This window comes from Vespula vulgaris, chromosome 4, assembly GCF_905475345.1.
Source record: "Vespula vulgaris chromosome 4, iyVesVulg1.1, whole genome shotgun sequence".
NCBI classification, from domain to species: Eukaryota; Metazoa; Arthropoda; class Insecta; order Hymenoptera; family Vespidae; genus Vespula; species Vespula vulgaris.
Genome location: NC_066589.1, coordinates 2,189,828 through 2,217,468, shown reverse-complemented (window position 1 = coordinate 2,217,468; position 27,641 = coordinate 2,189,828). Strand labels below are relative to the sequence as shown.

Below are 27,641 nucleotides of genomic sequence, written 5' to 3'. Positions count from 1 at the left end.
AATAGCAAAATGATAATAGTAAAACTAAGATGTCTATTTTATTATAACTTATAAATCGTAATAAAGTTTAATATTCACTATAATCAAATAACGTGAAACTATTATTTATATAATCAGTACATCGTATAGAATGTATTTTCTACATAGAATAAATTGTTTATATGATCAGTACATTGTATAAAATAATCTTTAAAAATCTCTAAACGAAAAGAAAGAAAAAAGAAAGAGGAAGGAACAGTGATTTTTAAAACTAAACTTTATTAAAATTTTCTTATTCGTACTCGACGATCTCTTAAAATCTAACTACGCTATTTCTTCCCACCCTGTATACAAATACCCTACAGAGGTAGAAATACAGGATGCACCTGCAAGAAGACACCCGCGACAGACAGGAACACCAGACGGTTGTTCGTCGTCAATGACGTGGATCTAAAGTCCTGACATCAGTAGAGGAAAGTAGGAGAAGGAGAAGATATGGTGGTGGGGCCTGATTGGGACTGTTTGCCCCACCTGCGAAGGAACAGGTAACGGTACCAGGGTAGTGGATAGTGGCGCTATACGGCTGCTATGGAAACTAAAAGGTTCTTAGGCGAGGTCGAGCGGTCGCATACCACGGCACGGGATCGTGTCGCGAAGGCAGTCGGTGCCTGCTCGTCCGGCAACCTTCGAAACATCGAAAAATAAGTTTTATATATATATACGTATGTATATATATTGTGGGTGCTTTAGTGATAAATTCATCGGATTTTTTAAACGAAACGAAAACGATATAATAATTATATTTCTTCTGATATCTATACGTCTCAATGCACGCGTGATAAATGTGATCGTATAGCGCGAGTAAAGAAGTTGGGACTTTCGTTATATCTAAGTTGGATTTTAGATTAAATAGTATTCCTATCCATTTTTTCTTTCACCTGTGTCTATATATATATATATATACACACCTGTTTCTGATATATCTTCATCTTTGTCTCTGATATCCTGAAACTCGTCTAAGTTTTTCCCCTGTTAAGATCATCTCACTTTCCTGTGTCCACGCACATACTTACTTAGACGCGCATAACCAGAATCGTGTAGAGTGTTGTTACAAGAATCCTCGTGGATCCGGTGGTGCTCATCGAACGTGTAACGATCGTTTATATCGATTCTGTGTATTATCAAGAACACGATATATACGTATATGTATAGAGGAAGTCGAGGATAAATAATAGGAGTAGGGAGAAGCGGCTGATGCGCAGAGAAGTAAGTGAATAATCATCGTAAATAAATGTGTTATGTATATGTGTTACTTATCTTTCTATTTGTTAAGTGCATTTCTTCTTTAGACGGAGACATCGATGCTTGGTCAACGTCAACGACGCCGACCAGGCTATACCTCGCTTCTTGTTCTCTCTTTTTCTCTCTCTTTCTCTTTCTCTCTGGCTCTATTTCTCTCTCCTTCTTTTCCTTTTCTACTTTTAATCTTTCTCATCATTCCTCTTCGGAGATTTCGATGGCCGACGTTTTTTTCGTGACTTCTTTCAATCCTTTCTTCTCTGTTCTCGTTGATCTGGTCTCTCTCATAGTCTCGCTACGTTTTCTTCTTCTCGCGTGAGTTCTCAAGAGAGCGTCAGCACATTTTCTAGATTATATTACTACACACATTGTTCAGGACAAAGGAACCGTAGAATACTAACGCGAGAATTTCTGTCATCGTTTTCATCTATCTATAGATATTTTTTTTATATTTTCAACATTAGTTATCTCATTTATTATCAATTTCGTTTATAATTTATTTATTAATCGTTTATATTTCGCAATTACTTCTTTAATTATGCTAAAATACAGTTGAGTATATATTTATTTTAGTGTATGTATATTTTATATATACATTTATGCATATAATAAATATCATTCTGCTAAGTTCTTAGAGAAAAGAAATTAAGTTAGAGTGGAAGGAGGACAGGTTATACGAGTCCTCCATCGACATACCTACATCGAATATTCCTCTTCGAATCATGCTTGGATGCCAGTGGACGTGCCAGATCGTACCCTTTCTCTGCCATAAACGCCGAGGAGTCGAACATCGTCGTTTGCAAATTCCTTTCTGCCTTAGCTATCATCGATGTTGACAGAGAGGAAGGAAGAAAGAGAAATAGAGAAAGAGAGATACGGAGAGAGAAAAAGAGATATAGAGAAAAAGATAGAAAGAAAGAGAAATAGAGAGGGAGAGAGAAAGAGAGATATGCGTTGGGACTTGCAAGGGTAACGGACGAATTCTCACGAACAGGAGTGAAATCATTTTCTCGATGACCTTCAACGGTGCAGATTATTAATTTCTGTCCTTCTACCGTGTTAAAATTGCAATTTCTTTCAAGAATCCTATCTCACGACAAAAGTTTCCTATTTTTATTGGATTACCTATCGTTCTTCATATTGCTTATCATTATTTATTGCTAATTATAATTATTATTATCGATCGAATCGAGATATTATAAGTGATTCGATACTTATGACGATACGTAAACAAGCGAGTCGAGATAAGAACCGTTAATAATATTAGCTTCAAATATATTTATGCTAGTTAAGTTTGTTTTGTCAGGTCGAAGCAAGAGAGTGGAAACACTCTAGAAATTAAAGACTCTTTATTATTTTTAGTTTGAGTCTTGATAATTGAGAAACGTTCGATGGTGAAAAGTTGGTGTAATTAAGGTATAATTAATCTGTCTACATAACTAATATCCTATTGGTCGTCATAAATTTCGAGTCTGGAACGATCTGATCTCATACGAATGAACGGTTAAAGCGAAAGTATTCGAGGACAATGATTCGTATGACCTCTTTCTTTCTCTTTCTCTCTCTTTCTCTCTTCCTCTCTCTCTCTCTCCTTCTCTCTCTCTCTCTCTCTCTCTCTCTCTGTCTTTTTCTTTCTATTGTCAACCGACAGATAATATTCTGTTATTAATGTTCACGCAAAGTTCCAATACGATGGATACACGTTACCATATAAAATATGCATCCAATTAATTGGCAAAGGGAACGAGCTCCTGTTAGCTACAACTTCTAAAGAGAACGTATTTCCTTTATTATTATTCCTGTCGTGAAACTGCATACTCTTTGAAAATTGCTCGTTCTGATGCTGGCATGATCACAATTTATATATATGTATATATATAGATATATATGTATGTATATATATGTAATCTGTATAAATGTACCTGAATATATCGACACGCTTGAATGATTTTACAGCAAAATTCGTCTCTTGATTCGATTATTATCATTTCTCATAGTAATGATATAAGGTTTTTCTATGTTTTAACATATCGCGAAAAAAATAATAAAATGATTTCAATTTAAAAAATCAGAAGTTAAATATAAAAAAAAAAAGAATAAAAAGATAAAAGAAAATGAATATCTTCTTTTTCGACGATATTTTTGCAAGAGTTGGTTATCTCGATACATTTTTTTTACGCGTAATTAGAATGATTGAATTATCGATTGAAAAGAAAAAAAAAAAGAAGAAAAAGCTGTTCTTATCTCTTAAGTTATGGCAATTTCAAGTTTATAATATTTGTCGAATCGAAGTGACGATAACGAACTGGTATTATTAGGAAGTGAACTTTCTTCTTGAATTTTATTTCCCTTTCGACTCGATCGAGATCAACGCCTTTCTTGCATGTACATATACAGACACACACACACACACATACATACAACAATCTTCTTATAGAACATTTGATTTTTTTCTCTGTCTCTCTCTCTCTCTCTCTCTCTCTCTCTCTCTCTCTCTTCCGTTTTTACTCGTCTAAAGTATTAACTTAACGCTCATTCTCTTCGCATTATCATAATGTTGCTTAAAATGACAGAAAAATTGTAACACGCATGTACCATTATAGGAAAGAGAATGATTATCGTTTGCTATGTGAACAAAATTGTTAATAGTTTTCCATTTAGGTACTTTCATAATTCTTACTTTAATTCTGTTTAATGAGCAACTCCATTTTAAACATCGAAAGTTATCTTCAAGATTGATGAGTTCGACGTTTTCTTTACTTTCGAACGAGATTAGCTTTTATTACAAATATTCAAACTATTAGAACAAAATGTGATATATTAAGATAAACGTTAGAAGTTATTGCTCTCTTAGAAAGTAGATTGAACAACTCCACTTTCTGTATCAAATTTCTCGATCTCATGATTAAGATTTAACTTTAAAATTATACGATGAAATTGATTGATTCATTTTTCTTAAAAACTTTTCATATTGCATATATCCTTCATATACATAAATAATATGATAAAATATCTAATACTGTTAGAACATGGATATTGTATAATATAAACTAACGTGTGAATTTTTTTTCTATTTCGATTGGTTTATGAGAGACGCGATCACGAATTACATAAGATTCTTGTATCACTGTAGTCAGATTTCTGCTGCTATTACTGCTGCTGCTGTTGCTACTGCTGTTGCTGCTGCTGCTTTCTCTGTCTGACCTGGATAGCAGCTCGACGAAATCTCGATCCTCCATAGCTATCGACGTTAGCTCCGTAATCCAGACTCTCCCATTATTCAAGGGTCCAGACATCCAATGCTATCTTCTTCCTACGAGAGTCAGTTAAATACAAGCACAAACAGAGAATATATACGATCGATTTTATATACCAGTAGATTCATTGCATTCTCTTTGTCTATTGTCGCATCAATCAGATTAAAACAATACCCTCGACATTGTTCCTTTCCACTCTGTTTGTTTGTCGAGTACTTACGTAAATCATCATGGAGTCGAATTTTAAACGAGCCTCGAAAAATTAAACGGCCAATGACGAAACGAATGAAATTAAACGATATGATGTGTGCGTGTAAAAGGGAACAAGAATTTTAAGAAAGTAATCGATGTATTTCCTGGGGAGAACGCCTGCAGCTTGTGCAACAACCGAAGCGACTAATGAACTTTAATGGTTATTCTGTCGGTGTTCGCATAATCGCGGTATGACGAATTAGAAGTACGGAGATGATCGTAAAACCGGTCGAGTGTATTTTCAATTTTTCCCGGTGTCAATGACGAAGAAATGAATAAATATAGGAAGGGGAAAAGGTGGACGTTCGTCTCTTCGAGGACAATGGACAATCGATGGTGTCGAAAGGGCAAATTATTTCTCTCTCTCTCTCTCTCTCTCTCTCTTTCTTTCTCTCCCTCCTCTTTGTCCTCCTATTGTTCTCAATCTCATTGTCAGTATGTCTCTTTACTATTCTTTACTACCTCGTTACCATCGCAGACGCATATAGTAAGAGTGATTAGAGACACTTATTGCCAGACATACGAGTCCAGAGAGACAATTTCTCTATTGGTTAGAAAACAACAACGTGGTTTATAATATTTTTACAGACTTCTGATTAAACGATATTAGATCTAGAACGTCATTCGTTTCAGGAAAAATCGTAGGACTTCGTAGGACGTAAGATTTTATATCTTCGTTCTATGCTGTCTCGAACACGTGGATGGAGTTAAAGAAATACGCGAGAGCAACAGAGATCGAGGGTGACTAACAAAATTAACATAAGATTGCGAAATACATTCCATGAGCTAGTCGTACGAACGGTGAAGAACGACTAAGAAACTTTTACTCGCTCATTTATACGCATGATCGATGCCTACTTCGACTCTCATTCTATTCCTTTTTCTTCTTCTCCTCATCCGTTACAACGATCACTGTCGTTATCTCCCAACAAGGAAACCACGGGTGTTTTCTCTAATGTCAGTTTGAACTTTGTGAATGAACGATTATTACATTTCATATGGGTGTATATAATATACACGATATTTTCAACTCTTACATCGTTATATTTTTAATTAATATTACATAGATAGATTTCAAAAATAAATATTGATATAAATAATTTGTTATTGTGCAAACGAGATTACAAGTTTCTAATATTGTATAATATGATACGATGTTATAAGTCTAATATTACGCTCGATGTTACTTTATCATTATTTGGAACTACCCAGTCAGAACTTGGAAATTTTATATGCAACATCGTCTTTAAAAGAAAAAAAAAAAAGAAAAGAAAAGAAAAGAAAAGAAAGAAAGAAGAAAGAAAAAATTGACATGTAGGTATTATAACTTACTCATAGGAGTAACATATTATTTCTTAAGATGCACTAACACGTAGATACTCTTACGAAATTTCCGGCATTTCTTAAACAGGAGGCGATCGATATCGATGTTTCTTCACGCGAAGGAGGGAAGCTCTGTATATACATATATTATATACGTAAATGTATGTGTATAAAGATTTGCGTAAGGAGAAAATTCTTTTCTCGGGTCCATCATGATATTTTCGATTAAAAGGATCATCGTAGAGGACCATCGTCACGTTCGATCACTTCGGCCACCGGTTTATAAGATTATTTTTTAAATGATCGAAGAATCCGCATTCCGCTCGATTGAATCGACTTTCAAGGTCTCGGCCTATCTCCTCGAGAAGTATTAAATTCGTCAATACCCCAAAGCGACGAATGGAATATCATAAATTTAATTTATCATTTATCCCCTTTTCTATCATTATTTATACACTACAAAAGAAGTTTCATCTTTAATAAATAAAAATGTATATACATAACTCGAAACACTTTCATAATAAACTATTTTTAAAAAAAGTTGATTATCGAGTTACTTAACATTAGCCTCGCGCGTTTTCTTTTTTCTTCTTCGCTTTTACGTTCGATTTCGACCTACTTTAAAAATCCAATGAATTAAATTAATCCGTTATATTTCTTAATGGACAAATGTCAAATTCGATCGAATGAGGAACGTGCTAAGTAAATCAGGAAGTCGATGAAGTCAAGGAGCTCGTGAAGCGATGCGTCCGTTAGGAACTATCGATGGAATAATAATTATTTTTTCTTTATGAACTTGTCGCGAATATGCACAGTACGTCATCGTTCGTGATCATCGATGATCTTACGAAGTTGTGTCGTGCGACGAGTTGCATAATACGTTGCACAAGTCTTCATTCTTACATTTTCCATACATGTGGCACGTAGATCGCCGTGAAATTGTGCTCGTTAGAATGATAGTTTAAAATTAAAAATTTAATTGAGAAATTCGACGATATTTTCTTTCTGTCTTATTTTTTCTTTTTTCTTTTTTTTTTTTTAAGTATGTATTATATTATTATCGTAAGAGAAATAATGATTTATTGGTCGCTATACACTCTATATTATTAACAATTTCAATTTTTTATTTTTCAGAAAGAGGAAGACGAAACTCTGAGGTAGCACACAAAATGAGGATAACGGGTACCATTCGAAGATCAGCCTAATCTCGTTTCAAGATGTACGCCGAGTGGCAAAAGGTAAGAATTTCTAGTCGTCGTATTTAATAAGAAGAAATGATCGACTCGAGATACACAATTCGAGTCATTCGTTGCGAATGAAAGAATTTTATTATTTACAGAAAAGTATTATATAAATTTCCGGATATAAAGAAGCATGACACGACAAGAAAGGCGTCGTAAATTTATAGCGATATTAGCACGAAATCAGTAAATAAGAAAGCCGTTTCATTCGAAATATCTCTCTTTCTCTCTTTATTGGGTGCAGCTAACGTTGCATAATATCTTTCTCAGTAATTTCAAAACAATTTTTCTTTAAACGCGAACACACCGAACGCGCTATTTTCGTGTATCCATTGCGTGTTTTCACGACGAACTTCATGCACGTTAAACTCGAATGACGTTTCTTCGATCTCGTTAACTCACGTAACAACCGATCATCCTAGATTCGATCAAGACGTGTTTTCTACTCTTTCGTCGATTAGATGAAGTCGAACATATAGAAAGACATTGTACGTTTTAACGATTTTCATAACACATTATGATGTGAACCAACAACAACTATAATCCATTCCAATGTTAAAAATTTTATGATTAATGAATTAAACTTGCCAATGATTATGATTACGAAAGTCATTCCATTTTATATATTTTATTCTAAGAACATTAAATTCTCTTTGCATATTTAAAATTTACAATCATGAAAATATTAACATTTACTTTTTTTTATGTTTTATACTTTTTACTTCAGCAATACAAATAAATAATGAATAATGGGTTGAATGAACTTCGTTATCTTAATGACTTTCAAGAAAAAAAAAAAGAGGAAAGAAATGAAATTTCCCACGAAGGGATGGCCATGGTTTTAGTACGGTGTTGTTTATGTTGTTTCGATCTTACGCTAGGATCACCTTTTGCTTGCGCTCGGTGTCAATGATCTAGGCACACGCAATTGCGTCGTGCAACCGCGGTAACTTTCGAATGCCTTTGCACGTTCCTCACGTTGCTGTTAAACAACATCAAGAAGAGAGAAGATTTTGAGTTGTTCTCAAACTAGCTAGTTCTTAGATTAGGCAACGTTAATGGTTGTTATCATTCGGGGCAACGATCTATGAAATAACTTTTGATGAGAACAAACCTGTTCAAACTGAATTCATCATATTCATATACAGAGCGAGTTAATAATTATTCGTTTCATTTAGATGTCTTTAGGAAAAAGAATATTTTGTTTAGTTTGTAATATGATATATGAAAAACAAATTAATAAGAACAAAAATAATAGTATATATTTGATATGGTAATTCCAGAGAAATTGATATAAATGAAAAGAATTTGGATATTTCTCATTTCACGTTAAATTCTTTTATTTCAATGATATACGTATCGTAATTCCTATGACAAATTTTTAATTTCATCCTGAAGATAGTGAATGAAAAAGTATTGTCTCGACTTGTATACCTTTTTATACACATTTTACAATTGATTCAATTAGGTCACGAGAGAACACGAGATTTTTAACGAATTTTTTATATACTTTTTGGAATTTACGAACCCTGGAATATTTTTTGAAGCACTCAACGGCAATTGTACGCGTATAAATATATTAATAAATATATTCGTATAATAAATAATATGTATAAAATAAAATGAAAGAGAGAGAAAGAGAGAAACAGAATGGCGTTTCTCGGTACTCGGTACAGTCGATGAGGACGATTTAACAATTCCGAAGGTAATTACCCCTGAACGAGCGCGCGGGCTTTTAACTTGAGTAAAAGTGAAAACGTAGTGGAATACGCGAAGGTAGGTACACTTGTATGTACGAGATGTGTAAGAGAATTTACATGCGAGAAATAATTCGTCTGGGATATCCGTGCGACGACATTACGTTTAACATTCTTCTTTTTCTATTTTTTCTTTTTTCTTCACATACCTCGCTATTGTTCGTTGAAATAGAATACGTTTACGAAATACATGCATACATACGTACGTATATATATGTATATATATGTGTATATATGTATGCAAAATACTCCTCGCATAAAGACTGTGAAAAATACTTGAATTGAATTTTTCTGTGACATTTGGATGAAATAAAAAAGGAAAGAAAATGAAAAGGAAAAGTTAATAAAAAAGGGAAAAAAGGACATGGAAAAAATGTAAAACGTATTCACCCATATTGTAATAGATATAAGCATATATATACACACACGCATGCATAGATATACGGAGCCTTAAAGTCCAGTAACACATTTCGTGCGAAAATAATACGCTTTTACGAACGCAATCGGTTTTTACAATCGACAGAGACGTTGCGTCTGTAGCACAACGCTCATTAGATTCGCTTCCCGTTCGTTTTCCAAGCCCGAGCTTAATATCCATCGTCTCTAACACGGCATACAAGTTTGTACGCGTATTTAGCGCGTAATTTATATAAGAAGAGAGGCACGCTTGGTTCCACCCCAAAGCACTTCGATTCAATGGCGTCAGCATCGTCGTCGTTAATATTGCAAGAACTTAAGAAACCTCTGATCCTTTCTACTCTACGATTAGACGAGTCTTCAAAGTCGCCGCGATCGGAGGAAATGAAAAAGTTGTTAATGAAACACTTAAAAGAACGAGTTTCGTTTGGCTCGTCGCATTCAAAATCGAAATCTTCATTCCATCATCTTTATGCACGGTAATTAAACTCGTGGTTTAATTAAAAACGTATACGCCACTGTGCGCACGAAGCAATTGTTGCGGAGCAAGGAACCTCCAACTTAGTCAGTGTTGCATCGAACATCCTCGAGTTCGGATGCAACTCGATATTTTTCTTCGACGAAGAGTATGGATTTACGTGATGTTTTGTTTTTGTTTCTTCAACGATCCAAAATCCTTTCGCATCGTGCAAATCCCGACGTACCTTTAAAAAAACAATACTACTACCTTCAAGACTACCTGATTACATTCGAACGACGTTTCGAGACATGGAACCGTTAACGAATTCTACGTGAGCAGCAGGAATTTTTCGAGCTTGACTAACCCAATAAACTCGATAGAAGCCTCGTCCGTGACCTCCTAACTTCCTTAAGCCGAAACTTAGCATGCGCCGCGCCGAGTGTCGATAAACTGAAAAAAGCAACAGAAAAGAAAAAGAAACAAAATATATCACGTCGTCGAACGAGGATACCGACTCGATTCTCTTCGAATCTTCGTGAGGATTTACGGTGAGGAAAGGAACCGAGAGGAAAGAGGAAACTATATAAGCGTATCACATGCGAGCTGGACACGCGGAAGGAACGCTAACGAGTCGGCAAGGAGGTCGAGTCCACGAACTTGTCATGGAGTACCAGAAATATGTCGATATTTAAGTGGAACTAAAACTGGTATCGGTGCCTCCGACCGCTAGTTGCTGACATTTGTTTGAACTTTCATATACCTATCTACGCCGGAGCAAAGGATAACTCGCAAGCGAGGCTTCGCGAAAGCGGTACTCTAAGCACCTCGGTGTATTTGCAAGGATGCATCGTTAAATGCAACGATATGGGTTAAACGAGATTTGATACAGGCAGAGTGGTTCGTTTCTTCGCAATTAGAACGTCGAACCAGTTTGTACTAGACGAGTTAATGAGTGAACATGTGAATTTCACGAATAACAGCTGCGAAGGAAAAGACGAGTTAATATGATCGATTATCGAGTTCCATTGTGAAACGATACGAGAAAGTCGAATTCTCGAGAAGCCACGTCCGATGGGACTTCGATAGGAAGGGGAGAATTTCCATCATCAGAGATTTCTCCATTCTCGACGATGAGTTCAGCGACGTGCATACGTGTATGCTCGCGCATGGTAGCTCGATGACCTTGAAAGGTACGAACTGTGACCAACAGTGCTTTCTCGCGTGGGTGAGACGAGAATCGATGGATTTTCCAAGAGATACAGAGACAGAGTGGATCGATCGTCGGGATGAACAGAACGTCGAGTTGTGCTAGCAGCACGAAGAAAGTCGCTTCTTCCAGGACACAGAAAACTATAACGACAACGACGACGACAACGAAAACGACAAGGACAACGACAACGACGACGTCCTCCTCCTCCTCTTTGTCGTCATCGCGAAATGCACGCTCGGAGGCTTTCTACGCGAGCGTGAAACCGTTATCCGCTCGACGTGCGTTGCATAATTCTGCCGGCCCAGACCCAGATGCGAATTCCGCTCCAAATTCTTACGGAACGGCGGAACGAACGAGCAGGGGATATCAGACTTCCGGTCGTCCTAAGAACCACGGAGTAACAACAGGGACAGGGGTTAATAAAAGCGATAACGGTAAAAACTCAACGACAAGTAGATCGATCGTACGGGAGTCCCTAGTTCCGTACGTGCCAACGATATCGAGAAAAGAGATCCTCAAGAAAAGCTGCACGAAAAACGATGATATATCCAGCGGTGCGAGATTCACTGACAGCCTTCGGCGACATTGTTGGATACGTTCGACGATCGAGATCGACGATGAAGGTGCTAGACCAAAGACTCTTCCTTCGATGGGAAGAAGACTACGAGCCGAGAGAGACTTCAAACAGGTCTCCAGACGAGATATCCTTCGAAGGAGAGACAGTGTCGACGTTGTTACGCTTCGAGCGACCTCCCACGGAGGTTCAACTCGGTTCACTGGAAAGAATATCTATGGGAAAGAGTGTCTCGAGGTAAAAGGTAACACGTTTGGATCCAACTCGAGTACGTCGACGAGCGTTTCGAATGACACCAGGTCAAGAGCAGCACGATCAGCCGGCTCTCTGCAACGTCCTAGGTGGAACAAAGACGAAGAAGAAGAACGTGATTCTAAATCCCCGTCTGGTTCTGATCTCTTGACAATTAGCGCCACGCTTCGGGACATTAACCGCGGCCTTGTACCGAGACCGTCGACCTTGCCCAAGATCGTACACGGTTCGAGATCCTCCCGTAGTGGCAACGAAGATTGGTGCTATTTCAGATCAGATCCCGTGAAGAAAGAGCCACCGGTTTATGGTAGGATACGAAGAAGAAAAACGTCCTTACCTGTTGCAACTTCTTTTGAGGACTCCTCAAATTCTAATACTCTATCCAGGTACACGAAAGCTCGTAAAAATTCACAAGGTTCTCGATCAAACACTCTGGAAACGTACTCTCTCGTTGGAAAAATCAACAGACGTCTAAGAAATCATCCTCTTCCTGACGGTTTTACTTATCGCGCTAAATCGGACTCGAATCTCGCCGAAATTACTATGAAGAATGTGGATATGAAAAAGAATGCGATTTACGCGAAGGTATCTCGAAAAACCGGCATATCTCGCGACGTTGAAAAGATCGAACCGGAAACTAATGTTCATCAAACGATGTCCAGGAGAAGGATTATTCAAAACGCGGTACAGTCTGAATCTTTGGATAGAAGAAAAATATCTCGCGCGAAGGACGATCGGAATTTTGTTCGAACGAATTCGGAAAAGATTTACGTTCGCTCGAATTTAAGTTCGAACGATCGTTCTGACGAATTTTCGAGATACGATGATTTAACCGGTCAAGAACGACAGGATATTTGTAGAACATCGAGAATCGATTCTATAAACGATTATCATCAATCGGACAATTCCTTTTGGCATAAAACGCACGATGGTAGATACAGATCGAAGTCTCAGACCAGGTTGATAGAAATTCGTAACTCCAATCGTGAAAATCTTCCTTCGGTCGCATCAACGACGATCAACAGATTGTCGAGTACACTTCCCAGTTACGCGAAAACATCGAGAAAGTTTTCCACTTCCAGCGTGTCCGTTCGCGCGGCTCGTACCGAGCCGCAAAATTTCGACGATCGGAAACGATTATCGAGAGAAACTGGAACGTTGTCGAAGTTAACGAAGGAGAGATCGAATTGCCTGAAGAAATCAGCCGGCATGGTTGCTGCTGCTGCTGCTGTTGCTGTTGCTGCTACTCACGCGAGGAATCGTAGCGAAACCGATACCATAGCCCGTTCTAAGTCGTCTCCTGTCACGACGAGTTCCTCGATTTTTGGATTCTGTACAGGAAAGAGAAGAGTTCACGCAAGCGAGACGAATAAAGAGAAAACTGTGAACGTTGAATTTTCCTATCCGCGGTGGCACTTAAAAACGGTGCTTCATATTTATCAAAAGAAATACAAATGTATTGTTTTTTGGAGTTTTTCGCGATTATTATGTACTCTGTTAAAATTTTTTAAACGTTGTTTCGTAAAATGTTCTCTACAACAAGCGAAACGTTAACTTTTAAAGAAAAAAGAAATCAATTTTAAGAAAATTAATTGATTTTCACGAGGTTTTACTTTGACAATAATTTTCTTAAAATTGCCTCTTTGTCAAAGAATCCAAGAAACATTTTCTCAGTAAGATAATTGAAATTTCGTCATTGACACCAAACGTTTCTGTTATAAAACTCGTTTTTTTTTTCTTTTCGTAGGGTGAATTGGTGTGGTTCGACCCCGGTGTCGGCCATGTTTTACCAGGTGAAGTTTTGGAGTATCATAGAGCCGCCAATGTTCTATCGGTTCAAGCCGTAATTGCTGGCAAGGTAAGAATCAACAAATAAATTTCGTTACGACACGATAAACGCAACTTTTACTAGGGAAGTTTGATCATCGCACGTATGAAGGAGAGGAAAAAAATGAAAATGATTAAAAGGCAGACCGCTTGTAACTGAATAGTAAGCGGTGAACATGTTGCGGTCTGAAGCTTCACTTTCTTGAACGAAAAGAGGTCGTTGCTCTCTCGCGCTTCTTCATCGACATCGTACATATGTATGTACATACACAAACACATATGTACATGCATACATCGCGTACTGACCCACAATCGTAGTCTCATTGGAATAGCACAGAAAACACGATTCCTTCAATGAATTATCACGAAACGATGAGTCAGCTGATTGTTTTTGATCAATAGTTAAATCAATCTCATTACTTTATCGATTTGTAATTGATCCCACGGAATTTCTTCGTTCTTTATTCTGTTAAATTCAATCAGCTATCAAAGATCGTTCGAACAGGTTTTCTTTCGGCGTTCTTTTATCAAGGTTTTAGCTTTCCATGGACTTTGTGAGAATCAAGTTACACCGACAAATAGACGACGTAACGCCGGAAAGAAGAAGAATAAGAAGGAGGAATAAGCAGAGAGGAAGAGGAGAAAGAGAGAGAAAGAGCATGAATGACGTGAGAGTTCGAGCTCTCGTCTTGTCTCTAACGGAGTATCAAATGAATAAGGGATGTACGTGTATGGTAGAACGGCTAGAAAGTCGAATCGAACGGTGTGGATTATTCGGATACCGTGCATACTATGGCGGATAGCTCGAAATATTTCCGCGAAAGTAGCCTGTATAACAAAATTACGTGTGGTGAGCCGATAGACCGATACCGACGTCCGATCGTGGCGTGAAAGTGCATATCGGAAGGAAAAAAAAATAAGAAGTAACGTGTTGCCTCGGCACTTGCAACACTTCTCCGTAGACTTTCAGGTTCCAAGGACATCGCAAGAGGAACGCGAACGTTCGACGTTCTTCTTTCATCGATCGATCCTTCCTGCTTCCGACGATATAATGTGAAGTTAAATAAAAAATTAAATGAAAAATTCAATCGGATTAATTTGAAATTAATATAAAATTTATATAAACTCGCGTTCCAATTAACATTAATTAAAAAACTAAAGCATAACCATTAGTTGGGAGCCGCGATGAATTTCTTCTTTTTATGTAATATAATTCAAGTCACAATTGAAAAAATGAATATTCCATGATAAAAACGAATCATATTCGATTCCGCTCGTTATTTAATTACATGATCGATACAAATCGTCTTCACGTGCTTTGATTTAACAATGAACATATTTATCTTCCTGTCCGTGCTTTGTTTCGAGTCCGTAGACTCGTCGATGTTAAAAGTATTGTTCAACGGTGTCGCATTATAAATGACGTTTCTCATGAGCGTAATGAATGATAAATCTAAATTCGAATAAGATCCACGTTAAATTTGAACGAGTTATAAATAAAAGTTGATAGAAAAATTGTTGTAAAAATAATATGATTAATAAAGTATGATTAATGATTTGTAAAAAAAGCAAAATGGTACAAGTTATTAACCGTGCTAGATAATCAGGATCACAGGAAATAGGGTTCATTTACGAATGAGTTGCCGATATAACATTCTTTATACCTTCCTTCGTGAAAGAGACCGGTTTTCGAGGAAAAGAAAACTTATTTCACCTGTACTCCGTTTTGGTGTAGCTTGTCGGCCGAGAAAATGAGAGACTAATAATTTTTCGCGGTTGAATCCTACATACATTATGTTACAAACGTGCACTGGAATGGGCTCGACGCCAATGGAATTGCAACTACAAACTCAAGCAGGCCGGTATCCGGTTAGGTCTCACGTGAGTGGCTCTCGCGTCTTATGTGAATTCGCACAAATCTTCCTTTTTTTGCCTGACATTCTCTCTTCTCTCTCTCTCTCTCTCTCTCTCTCTCTTTCTCTCTTTCTCTTGAGGGAGAGGCCGGGTTGTAGTTATCGAGAAAACGTGGTAAAAAGTGCCGTGAAGAAAGACACTGTCATGAAAGTTCTACGAAGGTGTACGAAGTAAGGCAGTGCAACTTAGGGAAATTTGATTTATAGATTTAATGAAAAAATCAAATGGAATAATGAAAAGAACATGTTCATATAAAATACCTGGATAAAACTATTTGTCGACTAAATGAATCGAGAAATAGAATGAGAGAAGATTGGAGTAACTTGTATTGATCTAATTCGATAATCGTCCTTCTCTCTCTCTCTCTCTTCTCTGTACAAATATATTGTAAATAAAAAGTTAGTTGAAACAAAGAAAGAACGATGTTAAATTAATAAGATTAATTAAACAATTTGCTTGAAAAGATTTAAAAAATCCTCAAAAATATAGGGATTATTCAGAATAGAAAAAAAGGTGGAAAGAATTTCGTTCGGAATTAACGAAACCAAAGTCAAGGTTAGGGAGAAATCACTGACACTCGGTTCACCGTAGTATTGCGTAGGAGTAACACGACACAATGAATTTTGATGTTATCGCGATGCGGCTAGCATCGCCAAAATTGAAACGTTCGAACGACGATCAAGGATGATCAATTAACGAAACACGTATTGATTGTAGCCGCAGGTATTCACCCTGACGAATCTAAGCGGAGTGAGACCGAGGCAAGATCTCGGACAAAATGGCGTCGAAGACATGATACAGTTGTCGTAAGTTTTTATGACCATTTACTATTTTGTATATACATACTTACATACCTATATACTTATATACGTCGTAATAATCGATCGACTTCTCTCTACTTACACGAAATTAAAATTCCAGCGATCTTAACGAGGCGTCGTTACTATGGAATCTGAAGATCCGTTATGATAAAGAACTAATTTATGTAAGTTTTAAATCTTTAAAAAAAATCGTTTTGCGTATGTCGAACGTATATGTTATTTTTTCGGTTTATTAACATTTATTTGTAATAACCACAGACATACACGGGCAGCATTTTGGTCGCTGTGAACCCTTACAAAATGTTCGACATTTACGGTCTGGACCAGGTGAAACTTTACGAAGGCCGGATTCTTGGCACGTTGCCACCGTAAGTATCGATCGATCGATCGTCTTAATCGAATTCCTCGATACGAGTAATAGAATAGAAGAAGACTCTATCAATAATTTCACGATAATACTATTTGCCGGTTAAATGAGCCAATAAATAAAACGAGAGAAGTAAAATGATAGATGACTTATACATCTATTAATCTAATTCGTTCACCATTTTATTATTTCTTTCGTAGGCATCTCTTTGCCGTAGGATCTTCGGCTTATAGTCAGGTAACTGCAGCCAACAACGCTAGTGCCAATCAAGTCGTCGTCATTTCCGGGGAATCCGGTTCAGGAAAAACGGAATCGACGAAACTGGTGATGCAGTATTTAGCGGCCGTGAACCGTGCACCTAACAATCTGGTCACGGAACAAATTCTCGAGGCGACGCCGTTACTGGAAAGCTTTGGGAATGCGAAAACACCGAGAAACGACAACAGCAGTAGATTTGGAAAATATTTGGAGGTTCATTTTAGAGAGTTAGTACTTTACGCTGTTGATATATCTATGTCTTGTCAAATTTTTTGATCGAATCAACTTTATATCGTTCGTTCGATTATACTTTTAGCGGTGTCATAGTAGGCGGCAGGATAACCCAATATCTCTTAGAGAAAAGTAGAATAGTCACACAAGCCTCGGAGGAAAGAAATTATCACGTTTTCTATGAGCTTTTAGCAGGGCTCGATCAACAACTCAGGGACAAGTATGGACTATTAACACCGGATAAATATTTTTATTTGAATCAGGTTTGATATGGATCAGGTTAATTCTATTTAAATCATTATAAATTCATAATGTTTCACGAATTTATTGAAGATATTATTCATCTTATTCTTAAATCTCAAAAGGGTGGGAACTGTGAGATCGATGGCAAGAGCGATACTCAAGATTTCAAAGCTCTTCTCTCGGCGATGCAAGTCTTAGGTTTCACGTCTGAGGAACAGGACACGATTTTTAAGATCCTGGCTAGTGTATTACATCTTGGCAATGTTTATTTCCATCGTAAACAAATGAGACACGGTCAAGAAGGTGTCGAAGTTGGCTCGGATGCCGAAATACGTTGGGCTGCTCATCTTCTTCAAATCAGTTCCGATGGAATCATTAGAGCACTCACCACAAAAACTACCGTGAGTTTTGTCTAAATTTTTAATTAAAATAAAATTAATTCTACGGATAAAAAAGATTCCTTTGCAAGTTTAGGAGGCAAGAAACGAGAAGGTTTTCACCGCTTTGAACATCGACCAAGCTCTTGACGCGAGAGACGCTTTTGCAAAAGCTTTGTACAGTTCACTTTTCTCATGGCTCGTAGCACGCGTTAATCACATAGTTTATAAAGGAACGAAACAAACAGCTGCCATTTCCATTCTTGATATATTCGGTTTCGAAAATTTTGCGGAAAATAGTTTCGAGCAATTATGTATCAATTACGCGAACGAGAATCTTCAATTTTACTTCAACAAACACATTTTCAAGTTGGAACAGCAAGAATATGCCAAGGAAAAGATCGACTGGACAACTATTACGTATACCGTAAGCATAAGACATTTCTTATTTTTTATAAGAAATAATTAAATCGTCTTCCAAAGACGATAATCAAGATATATATGATAACAGGATAATCTGCCAGTGATACATCTTATCGCTAAGAAACCAGTCGGCATTCTCCATTTATTAGACGACGAAAGTAATTTTCCCAAAGCGACGGATCTTTCCTTCTTGGAAAAGTGTCACTACAATCATGCTTTGAGCGAATTATATTCAAGACCAAGAATGAATTCCGCGGAATACGCGATTAAACATTATGCTGGTCAAGTTTGGTATAACGTCGAAGGATTTTTAGATAAAAACAGAGATACTCTCAGAGCAGACGTCGTAGAATTATTGATTAGTAGTAAAATATCGGTAAGCGTATTGTATGAAATATTAAATTTTCTAGATCTTTTAATACATCAATAATCGATTGTCCCTATTAGATGGTCAGCAAAATGTTTCAACATGTGAGGACTACGCACGAAGCTAACAAGACTGTGAACAAACCCAATGGTCGATTCGTCACAATGAAACCAAGGACACCTACCGTATCAGCTAGATTTCATGACAGTCTTCAACAACTTCTGGATTCCATGTCACAGTAAGATAATACTTCTTTTGAAAGATGACGTTTTCCTTTGTGTTTCGTTTGTTCGTCTAAAATATCTCTCTTTATATCGATTAACAGATGCAACCCATGGTTCGTCAGATGTATTAAACCAAATACAGAAAAGGCACCAATGAAATTCGACATGCCTTGCGTTCTTGAACAATTACGTTACACCGGCATGTTAGAGACAATTCGAATCAGAAAGACAGGTTATCCAGTTCGTCTGTTGTTCGGTCATTTCGTTGATAGATACAGATATTTGGTAACCACGCATTTACCTAGAGGTGCACCAAACAAGGAACTATGTAGGATAATATTGGACAAAGCTGCGCCAAAAGAAGCCCAGTCTCAATATCAGCTTGGTTTGACTCGTGTTTTTCTACGAGAATCCTTGGAAAGAACTTTGGAATATAACAGGGCTTTGATCTTGGAAAGAGCAGCTATTACCGTTCAAAGGTAAGCAAGGGGGGAAGAAGAAAAATACCATGACTGCAAGTTAATTTGACTTTCAAGCGAACGATGATCCTTCATTGGAAACGTTTTGTTTTATAGATACACGCGTGGTTTCTTAGCTAGGAGAAGATTTCTGAACGTTTCTAGGAGCACAGTAATAATCCAAGCTGCTTATCGTGGATATCGTGAGAGAAAAATGTTCCGCGCTCTTAAAAAGGGCGTTTTAATGGCGCAGAAACTCTACAGAGGTAAGAAGCAACGCGAAAAGTTCAAGGTCCTGAAGGAAGAAATGGCTAAGAGAGCTGAAATCGAGAGAGCAAGCAAGGAACGTGCTAAGGCTAAACAGCAAAGAGAGGAACAAGAGAGAGCATCGAGAGCAGTAGCCGGTGTTAATCATCTCGAAATTCCTGCCGAACTTGCGTTCATTTACAGTAAGCTCGATGGTACGCATCGAAGAGAATTAATTGACCAATTATTTACAATAATTTCTTTTTCTTTTACTTTCGACTCTAATATGAACGATCATCTTTGGTTTCAGCTTCTTCCACTATCGCTTCTAACATTATTATTACTATTACTATTCTTTTAAAACTCTATCAATTAATTTTCATTGCTTTCAATTAACTATTTACGTTCGCATAATCTGTTTATTAATTACAATAATTATCTTTTCGCAGATTGGCAACCGACTCATACGGAAAGAAATCTTTTGAAAGTGGTGGGTCAAGTGATCTCTATGCCGCACACGTATTCCTTGCCATCTGATATCGATCAACATCAATTTTCAAAGTACACTAACATTTACTTCAAGAGTCATATTTTTGGTATGAAAAGAGAACCTATAAAGACACCGTTTCTTACGAAGGCTAGAGATCAAGATTATACGGACTCATTGATGATCTTCAAAATGATACTTCGTTTCATGAATGAGAACAATTTGAGTGGAAAAAGGGAACAGGCTTTAGGCGATTATATCGTCAATAAGGGAATCGTTAATGAAAAGTTAAGAGATGAAATACTTTGTCAATTAGCCAATCAAACTTGGAAGAACGAAAACGATGCTAATAAAGAAAGAGGGTGGCTTCTGTTATCCAATTGTTTGTCAGCATTTCAACCCAGCATTACTCTTTTCAAATATTTACTCAAGTAAGTCCTCTCTACTACTTTTTTTTCTTTTTTCATTTATTAATTTCTTGATCTATCTCGCAATCAATATTTTTTAACTTCAGGTACGTGTCCGATCATGCTTACGACGGTTATAAAGCTTATTGTCAACGTAAGCTTCTTCAAGGAGAAAGAACTGTATTTCGAATAATGAGTAACAATCAACAAATCGTTCAACATGTCCCAAGAAATTATCCGCCATGTGTGTTAGAATGGCGAGCTAACAGAAATCGAGTAAACATGGCTCTCAACGTTGGATTCTATGATGGTGAAATATAAAACAAGTTGATACGCTTAAATGTATTTTTTAAGTTTACTGAATTAGGAAGTGTTGTACAAATTTGATAATAGGTGAAACGACAACGTGCGCCGTGGATTCCTGGACAACGTGCGAGGAATTAGCTAATCTCGCAGTACAAAATCATGGGGTTGACAATACTGGTTGGACCATAACGCTCTGGAACCAATTAGACGGTCCGGATGCTATCGTAACCGAAACTAACGGTTGCGATTACGTTCTTGACTTAATTTCAGAAATGGAATTGGCACCAGCATTCCCAGCAGCTAAACATATGTTCCTTGAACAACGAAAGAACAGTTATCCTCCCATTAAAAAGAGAGACGTAAGTCTTACACCTCAAAATCCGTGAAAGTTACTAATTGATCATTCAAATAACATTAAACGTGTTAATAAATCTCGTTTCAGCATGCACAAGTAATTAGAGAGTTGGAGCAAGAAATAGAGACACCAGTTTTGAAAACCTTCCAACCTCTTGAAAGGAAATCCGTACCGAAAGTTGTGGACAAGCCGGTTGAACCGGAAATTCAGTCACCCAGACGTCCGGCGGTACCACCACCACAACCACCAGTTTCAAAACCCCCAGTAAGTATTATATAATAAAACGAGAATAAGTATCGCTGAGGAAAAAATTAATGATCGTAAAGATTCAATAAATTTGTCTCCTTGGTCAATTAAAATGTTAGAAATCTAATCGCGTTAACAAATTAAATGGAATAATTTGTCCCTCTAAAGGCAAGGAAGCAATCTCACGAAGCAATCTTGGAAACAACGACGGAGACCGGATTATCGAGAAAGTCTGCCCTAAACGATCGTTACTTCGAGAAAGAAAAGCAACGAAGTCGAAGCTTGGACAACTTGCTTCAGCCCGAAGTGGTGATACCACCTAACAAACTCGCTGACCTTGGTCTTTCTTCTTCGAAATTAAATGAGCGTTATCACAGTCTCGAAAGAATAGGCGAAACTTCGACGGTCACCAATGCTGAATACATGACGAGAAACGAAGTTGCACAGGAAAGAAAATACAGTAGAGTAACAAGGATAACAGAACCAAATATCGTTGAGGAAGAAGATCTTACGATCGATTTTGAGTACCCTGATATACAATCGGTCAGTCAAACTGGCCGTTCCGAAGACGATAAAAGTAGTTACATTCGATCGCAAACTAGATTTATTAAATCTCAATATCCAGGTAAATCTTTGATTAAGTTAACGACATATTAAATTAGATCACGTACAATTAACTGTACTATTGACTTTCAGGCAAGCGTGCTTTGCCAGGTAGCCAATCGAGTCGTGCTTACATCGAGAAAAGCGAATATGGTGTGAAATCGTCAGCAATGTCCGATACTAGCGAAGCACCTTCATTGGCATCGCACGTAAGACGAGTTAGAGTACCTAGCCAAGCGTCGGACGTGGATCAATTTCTCGATGAATTATTTATGCCAGTTTTGGATGGAAATCTTGACGAGCTTTCTGATGCTAGAAGTCTCGCAGCAAGCATCAAGGGTACGAGCAATGAAAACTCGTTTGATGGATTGATGTTAGAAGAAAGTACAAAGGAAAAGAAAATTGCGAAGAGTGTCCAAGATTTTATTGGTAATATGACTGGAAATCTTGGAGAGAAGAATCTCACGGCTAATATTTTGAGCAAAAAGATAAAAGGTGGTGGTGGTAATATGGATATACCTAATCAAAATGCGGCCTTCAACTTCAGCCCGATAGCACCGGGCGTGATGTCACCACCGATGATGATGCCGATGTTCAGCCCACCCCAACAAATCCCACCTGCTCAAAATACAAATTTAAACATGAATCCTGGATTTATGCCGATTCCTATCTACAGCATGCAAGGACTTAGTCTTCCACAATATCCGAACTCGCCACCAAATCAGAACAACGAGATGTTAGCCTATCAACAGAATCTCCAAAGAGCTTTCCTACAGAGCGCGATGGCGCAAAATATTCAAATACAGCAACAACTTTTAGCTCAAAATCAGGCGCTTCAACAATTACTAGTCCAAAGCCCACAGAATTCCTCGCAACAACCGGTGAGAAAGTGTTACCAAAAGAATAACGAAATTTCTTCTGTGTCCTCCAATTATGTTATTTTTTCAATCTCTAGTCACTTGCTGCAATTCTTTACACGCAAATCATCTAGAAACGAATTGTTCGAACGACAATGAATACTCTTGACAGCTTCGGTTTAAAAACTTCTATATATATATATTCATATATAGAAGTAAATATATATATATACACACATACATATATATATGTATAAATATACATATCACGTTATTTTTGCACAAAACAATCACGTGTATAATACGGTTAACCTCGAAAGAGAAGCTTGCATGTATATACTATCACAAATATTTTAGTATAAAATCACGTGTCTCATATTTCACACGTTTTCACGTCACCATGTAACTATCACTAACACGACCACTGCAGCTGTCATCCAATAACAAATTGTAATCGTTTTCGCGGTAATTCTTGAGGATGGACACTCTTTCTGTCGATCCTTTGGGTTTCTTAGCCGCGTTTGCGGCATGGGTGTGTGTTTCCAGGGCATGGTGTTACCTACGGGCCCTTCCAGCATGAATCTTGTCCTCCCAGCCCCCCAAAACAGTGCCCAAATGGGGCCCAATGATTCTATAGGACGCAATTCAAAGGTATCTACAGATTTCATCTAACAGATAGAATCGTCCTCTATGGTCAGTGTCATCAAAGCGATGCATCATGCTTAAACCGGCGATCGCACAGGATTACATACTTAAATGTGATTTTCCTAGTGAAAATTTTAACATGACTTCCAATGGTACATGGTGTTACAATTATGCACATAAAAAAATGAACGTGTAATATCATCATCGTTTATATAACTTTCGATTATCCAAACTGTAATTTACCGTTTCTTTCTATAGACCACAAATTTATTTCTTCATGATATAAATCGTTATTATTTAATTTCTAATAGAATAAATAAATTTTACTTCGATCAGGTTTCTTTTCGAGAGCCAGAAGATGGTGAACTTTGGTCGACGGAAAAACGTGGAAGTCCGTCGCAATCAATACAAAATAATCAACGTCAGGAAACTATGACGGTAAAAGCTCAGATTCATAGATCTCAAAGTCCAGATAGAAAAAATTCCGAGGTTGCTAGAAAGATTAGTATGGAATATGGAGCACGTAAGATCAGTAGTGAGAAGAAATCGGTGGATAGAAAATCCTCAGCATCAACCGACGTCAACAAAAGATCGAGCTCTAACAAGAGCAACGTACAAAACAATTTCACGAATGTTCTTAGCGAATTGAAAAATAGAAAAAGCAGTGTAGACAGCAATTTATCGAATTCCAGTAACAACAAAGGTGTCCCACCACCTCCACCTATGCCACCGCCTCTTGAATCACATGATCCTTCCGAATCTAGACCTTTTTTGGATCCTTATGGAAGAGCCAAAACTGTACGCATAGGAAAATGGAGGTTAGAAGACATCGCATCGCAACTACCAAAATTAAAAAAAAATAAAATGTACAATTTTTGATTTGCAAACAATTTATTACGTTTCCTTTTAGGTGGCCTCCCCCAAGTGATTCAAACGAAAATCAAAGCCAAGATAGCTTCATAGAATTCAAAATGCGTCAGCAACAGCAACAAAGAAAAATAACACCGCATTATCAGGAGTTTCAACAAAACGACGTTGAGCCGGTCGCCGAAGGTGGTACCGTCGAATGGGAGGAATTTGAAATTGAGAACATTGCTGGAAACGAGGAACGAACTATGGTTGTTCATGCATCTACTGGTGCAGTTAACAGACATGAGAATGGACATAAAGAAGAAGGAGAGAAAAAGAAGAAGAAATCTAAGTAAATTCTAAATAATTCATACATAATTAATATCTTTAATCAATTCCTTTATAATAATAATATATATTTTTATAGATCGAGTTTGGAAATAGGTGCACAAAGACCATCACCAGGAAGTATAGGAAAACTTAAATTGAGTTCTGAGATGAGACAAAGACTCGAGAAGGTAACGGCAAATCACAGTGTCCGATCTACCAAAACTACAGAAAAGCCTGCTTTGCCACGAGAGGATGGTAAAGTGAAGAGACTAGAGGACAATCGAAAACTTTTATTGGAACAACAATTAGGTAATACTTATATATATATATAAATACATCTTTTTCTTTTTTTATATAATACATACAAGGTATGATCCTTTGATTAATTTACAATAATTTTGGTAACTTGTAAAGGTGGTAGATGGGATGACTACGCTTCCACAGCTGACGATACTCAAAGCGTAACATCCAAAGGTACGACCGATATGATGACACAAGCTCAAGTAGTTAGAACACAAATTGAAAGAATGGAAAGGCCAGTACCACCACCACCTCCAATTACCCCACCACAGCCACCTAGTCCACGAGGTGGAAGCGTGTACAGCAACAGGTATTTAACAAATATAATTCATAACAAATATAACTTTAAAATCATTCATTAATCGATTAGAAACACATGAAATTAAAATATCAATCATTTAATCCATATAGTCAATCCGGAGTACCACAACCAAAGTCACCACCCGCACCGATAGAACCTAAAACACGAGAGTCCTTCAGAACATCTCCAGATTCTGATTCTTTCGATCATTTTCCAAAGAATCAACGTGACATGTTTAGCCAAAGTAGAGACATTTTCGCTTCTCAGCAACACTTAAGGGAAAATCACGAATATAGAAACGACTTTGATAAATCTCGATCGTCGCAGGATCAAAAATCCAAGGATTTCTATGGAAAGGACAGTACAGATTTAGCTAGTACCAGGGATCGAATATCAGATTTCGACTCTCGTCGAGACTTGAATTCTGATATTTTTGATCCAAAATATGCTAGAGATGTTTTTGAAAGTACCAGTCCTAAAAGAGATCCATTCGGTATGACTCGAGATGTATCACCAAAATCTAGGGATAGTTTTGGAATGCCATCACCAAGGGATTTCGGAGTCGTTCCTAACACAAGGGAATCTTTTTCGGCAGCTCGACAAAGCTTCAAGAAATTGGATAGAGAAGTCGACAGAAGATCTAGCGTTGCTTCGACTCATCGTACTGATAAAATGGAAAGAATCGAGATCGAGGAATGGCCAGAATTTCTCAGGCCGGTACTACCTCCCGCTGACAAACCTGAAATCGAAAAGGTTCAAGAAGTGGTGAACACAAAATTATATCCTCAAACGTCATCAGCCCATTTCACGTACAATAGAGTAAGTTGGACGTTAAGGGTAAAGAAGGAAGTTTTCGCGCCCAATGAAAGCTTGAACAGTCCATTGGCTCTTCATCTGGTTTTCTGCCAAGTGGCTTACGATGTCCTAGCTACATCGAGTATCAGAATCACTAAGGAAGATCGTCAAAATATGCTCAAAATGCTCGACAATTATGGTGTTACATTGGACAATCTCCAAAGTACTCAACACAAGATCACTATAAAGAAAAATATCGTTGACATGGCGAAACAGTGGCCCCTCTACTTCGCTCGAATATTTCCAGTTTCGGTTAGTGTCTATTATTTTTTCATAATTAAATCAAAATATCTTGAAAAATTATTTTCGAAATCGATTTACAGATCGGCCCACAACATCCGGAAACGCAACATGTCGCGGTCTCTCATCACGGCCTCCGATTAATAAAACGAACTACAAATGGTGACTTAATTATATTAGAAACGTTACCGCTGGAAGATATCGTCTCGATAAGTTCACCCAGAGCAGGTGTATGCGTGTTGCAAATTTCCTCTGGCGTTAGACTTCCTCTACACACGAACAGAGCACCTCAATTAGCTGATATGATCGGAAAGTACATCAAATCGGTAAGTAAATTTCTCTATATTCGTCTCACTAATTAATTTCACCTTTTATAAGTCGACATTTTCTCTAATCAACCTCTCTTAATCTTCGCATCGTAATAATGATATTTTTAAATTTTTAAAAGGCCAAATCTCTCTCGATGTAAGTCTCGTTTAAATTTCCAAGAAACACGATTAATTTATCAATGCTTTTATCAAAAGTATCATAAGCTTTCGCGGAAAATATAAACATAAGCGTCATGCCAGCGGAAATCTAAGTACTTACATGACTAGCAATAAGACGCAAGAAATACGTACTTACGTATATACATATGTATGTACCTATATTTATTGTACCTTGCCTTTAGATTAACGTATGCATCTTGGCATCCGTACGTTCATAATAGCTTTTATCCTAACTCCTCCTACTTTTTGCATAGCTCAATCATAGCATTCATATCCACGTATAATTCTAACATATTCCCGCGCCGGTATTAAATGAAATTTCTTTCCATCGAAAGAAACTCCATCGGAGGAACTCTCCGACCATGGGTGTAATATAACTTCCGCGAAAATCGCGTGAAAATCGCGGAAAAAGAGAAAGCAAACTCGTCTCTCCTATTCTTTCATGCGTATCGAAATATTTGAATTATTCTGAAAGCATTCGAGGAACACCAAGTCGATTCGTTTCACTGAATAAACGAGACCGCGAATGAACGTCCTTGTCCCACCTTAACATTCCTTACCTCTGTATAACATATCTTTCTCTTTTTTATATTAT

The 27,641-nt window shown here is 37.4% G+C and overlaps 2 protein-coding genes across 4 annotated transcripts in view; both read left to right on the top strand.

Annotated features, from left to right (window-relative positions):
• Nucleotides 1-603: 603 nt before the first annotated feature.
• Nucleotides 604-27,641, top strand: part of LOC127063375 (unconventional myosin-XV) — a 50,473-nt gene continuing 23,435 nt past the window's right edge. Inside the window, exons 1-27 of one of the 3 annotated variants that reach the window (XM_050993101.1) lie at nt 604-1,245; nt 7,245-7,348; nt 13,769-13,879; nt 16,480-16,568; nt 16,684-16,747; nt 16,842-16,951; nt 17,151-17,435; nt 17,525-17,702; nt 17,805-18,083; nt 18,157-18,486; nt 18,571-18,858; nt 18,930-19,087; nt 19,175-19,552; nt 19,649-19,992; nt 20,227-20,695; nt 20,779-20,981; nt 21,065-21,336; nt 21,420-21,596; nt 21,747-22,203; nt 22,275-23,062; nt 23,585-23,689; nt 24,020-24,501; nt 24,594-24,884; nt 24,960-25,171; nt 25,277-25,472; nt 25,574-26,570; nt 26,642-26,884. In XM_050993101.1, the coding sequence (XP_050849058.1) occupies nt 7,328-7,348; nt 13,769-13,879; nt 16,480-16,568; nt 16,684-16,747; nt 16,842-16,951; nt 17,151-17,435; nt 17,525-17,702; nt 17,805-18,083; nt 18,157-18,486; nt 18,571-18,858; nt 18,930-19,087; nt 19,175-19,552; nt 19,649-19,992; nt 20,227-20,695; nt 20,779-20,981; nt 21,065-21,336; nt 21,420-21,596; nt 21,747-22,203; nt 22,275-23,062; nt 23,585-23,689; nt 24,020-24,501; nt 24,594-24,884; nt 24,960-25,171; nt 25,277-25,472; nt 25,574-26,570; nt 26,642-26,884 (7,527 nt within the window). In that variant the 5' untranslated portion in view covers nt 604-1,245; nt 7,245-7,327. Of the gene's footprint in view, nt 1,246-5,925; nt 6,102-7,244; nt 7,349-13,768; nt 13,880-16,479; nt 16,569-16,683; nt 16,748-16,841; nt 16,952-17,150; nt 17,436-17,524; nt 17,703-17,804; nt 18,084-18,156; nt 18,487-18,570; nt 18,859-18,929; nt 19,088-19,174; nt 19,553-19,648; nt 19,993-20,226; nt 20,696-20,778; nt 20,982-21,064; nt 21,337-21,419; nt 21,597-21,746; nt 22,204-22,274; nt 23,063-23,584; nt 23,690-24,019; nt 24,502-24,593; nt 24,885-24,959; nt 25,172-25,276; nt 25,473-25,573; nt 26,571-26,641; nt 26,885-27,641 lie in introns of those variants that run through there. The other 2 variants (XM_050993102.1, XM_050993103.1) reach the window with 2 other exon arrangements.
• On the top strand, nt 8,146-13,757 carry LOC127063378 (serine-rich adhesin for platelets-like). The gene has a single exon (XM_050993108.1). It carries the CDS (start codon nt 11,272-11,274, stop codon nt 13,573-13,575), a length of 2,304 nt encoding a protein of 767 aa, XP_050849065.1. The 5' UTR covers nt 8,146-11,271; the 3' UTR covers nt 13,576-13,757.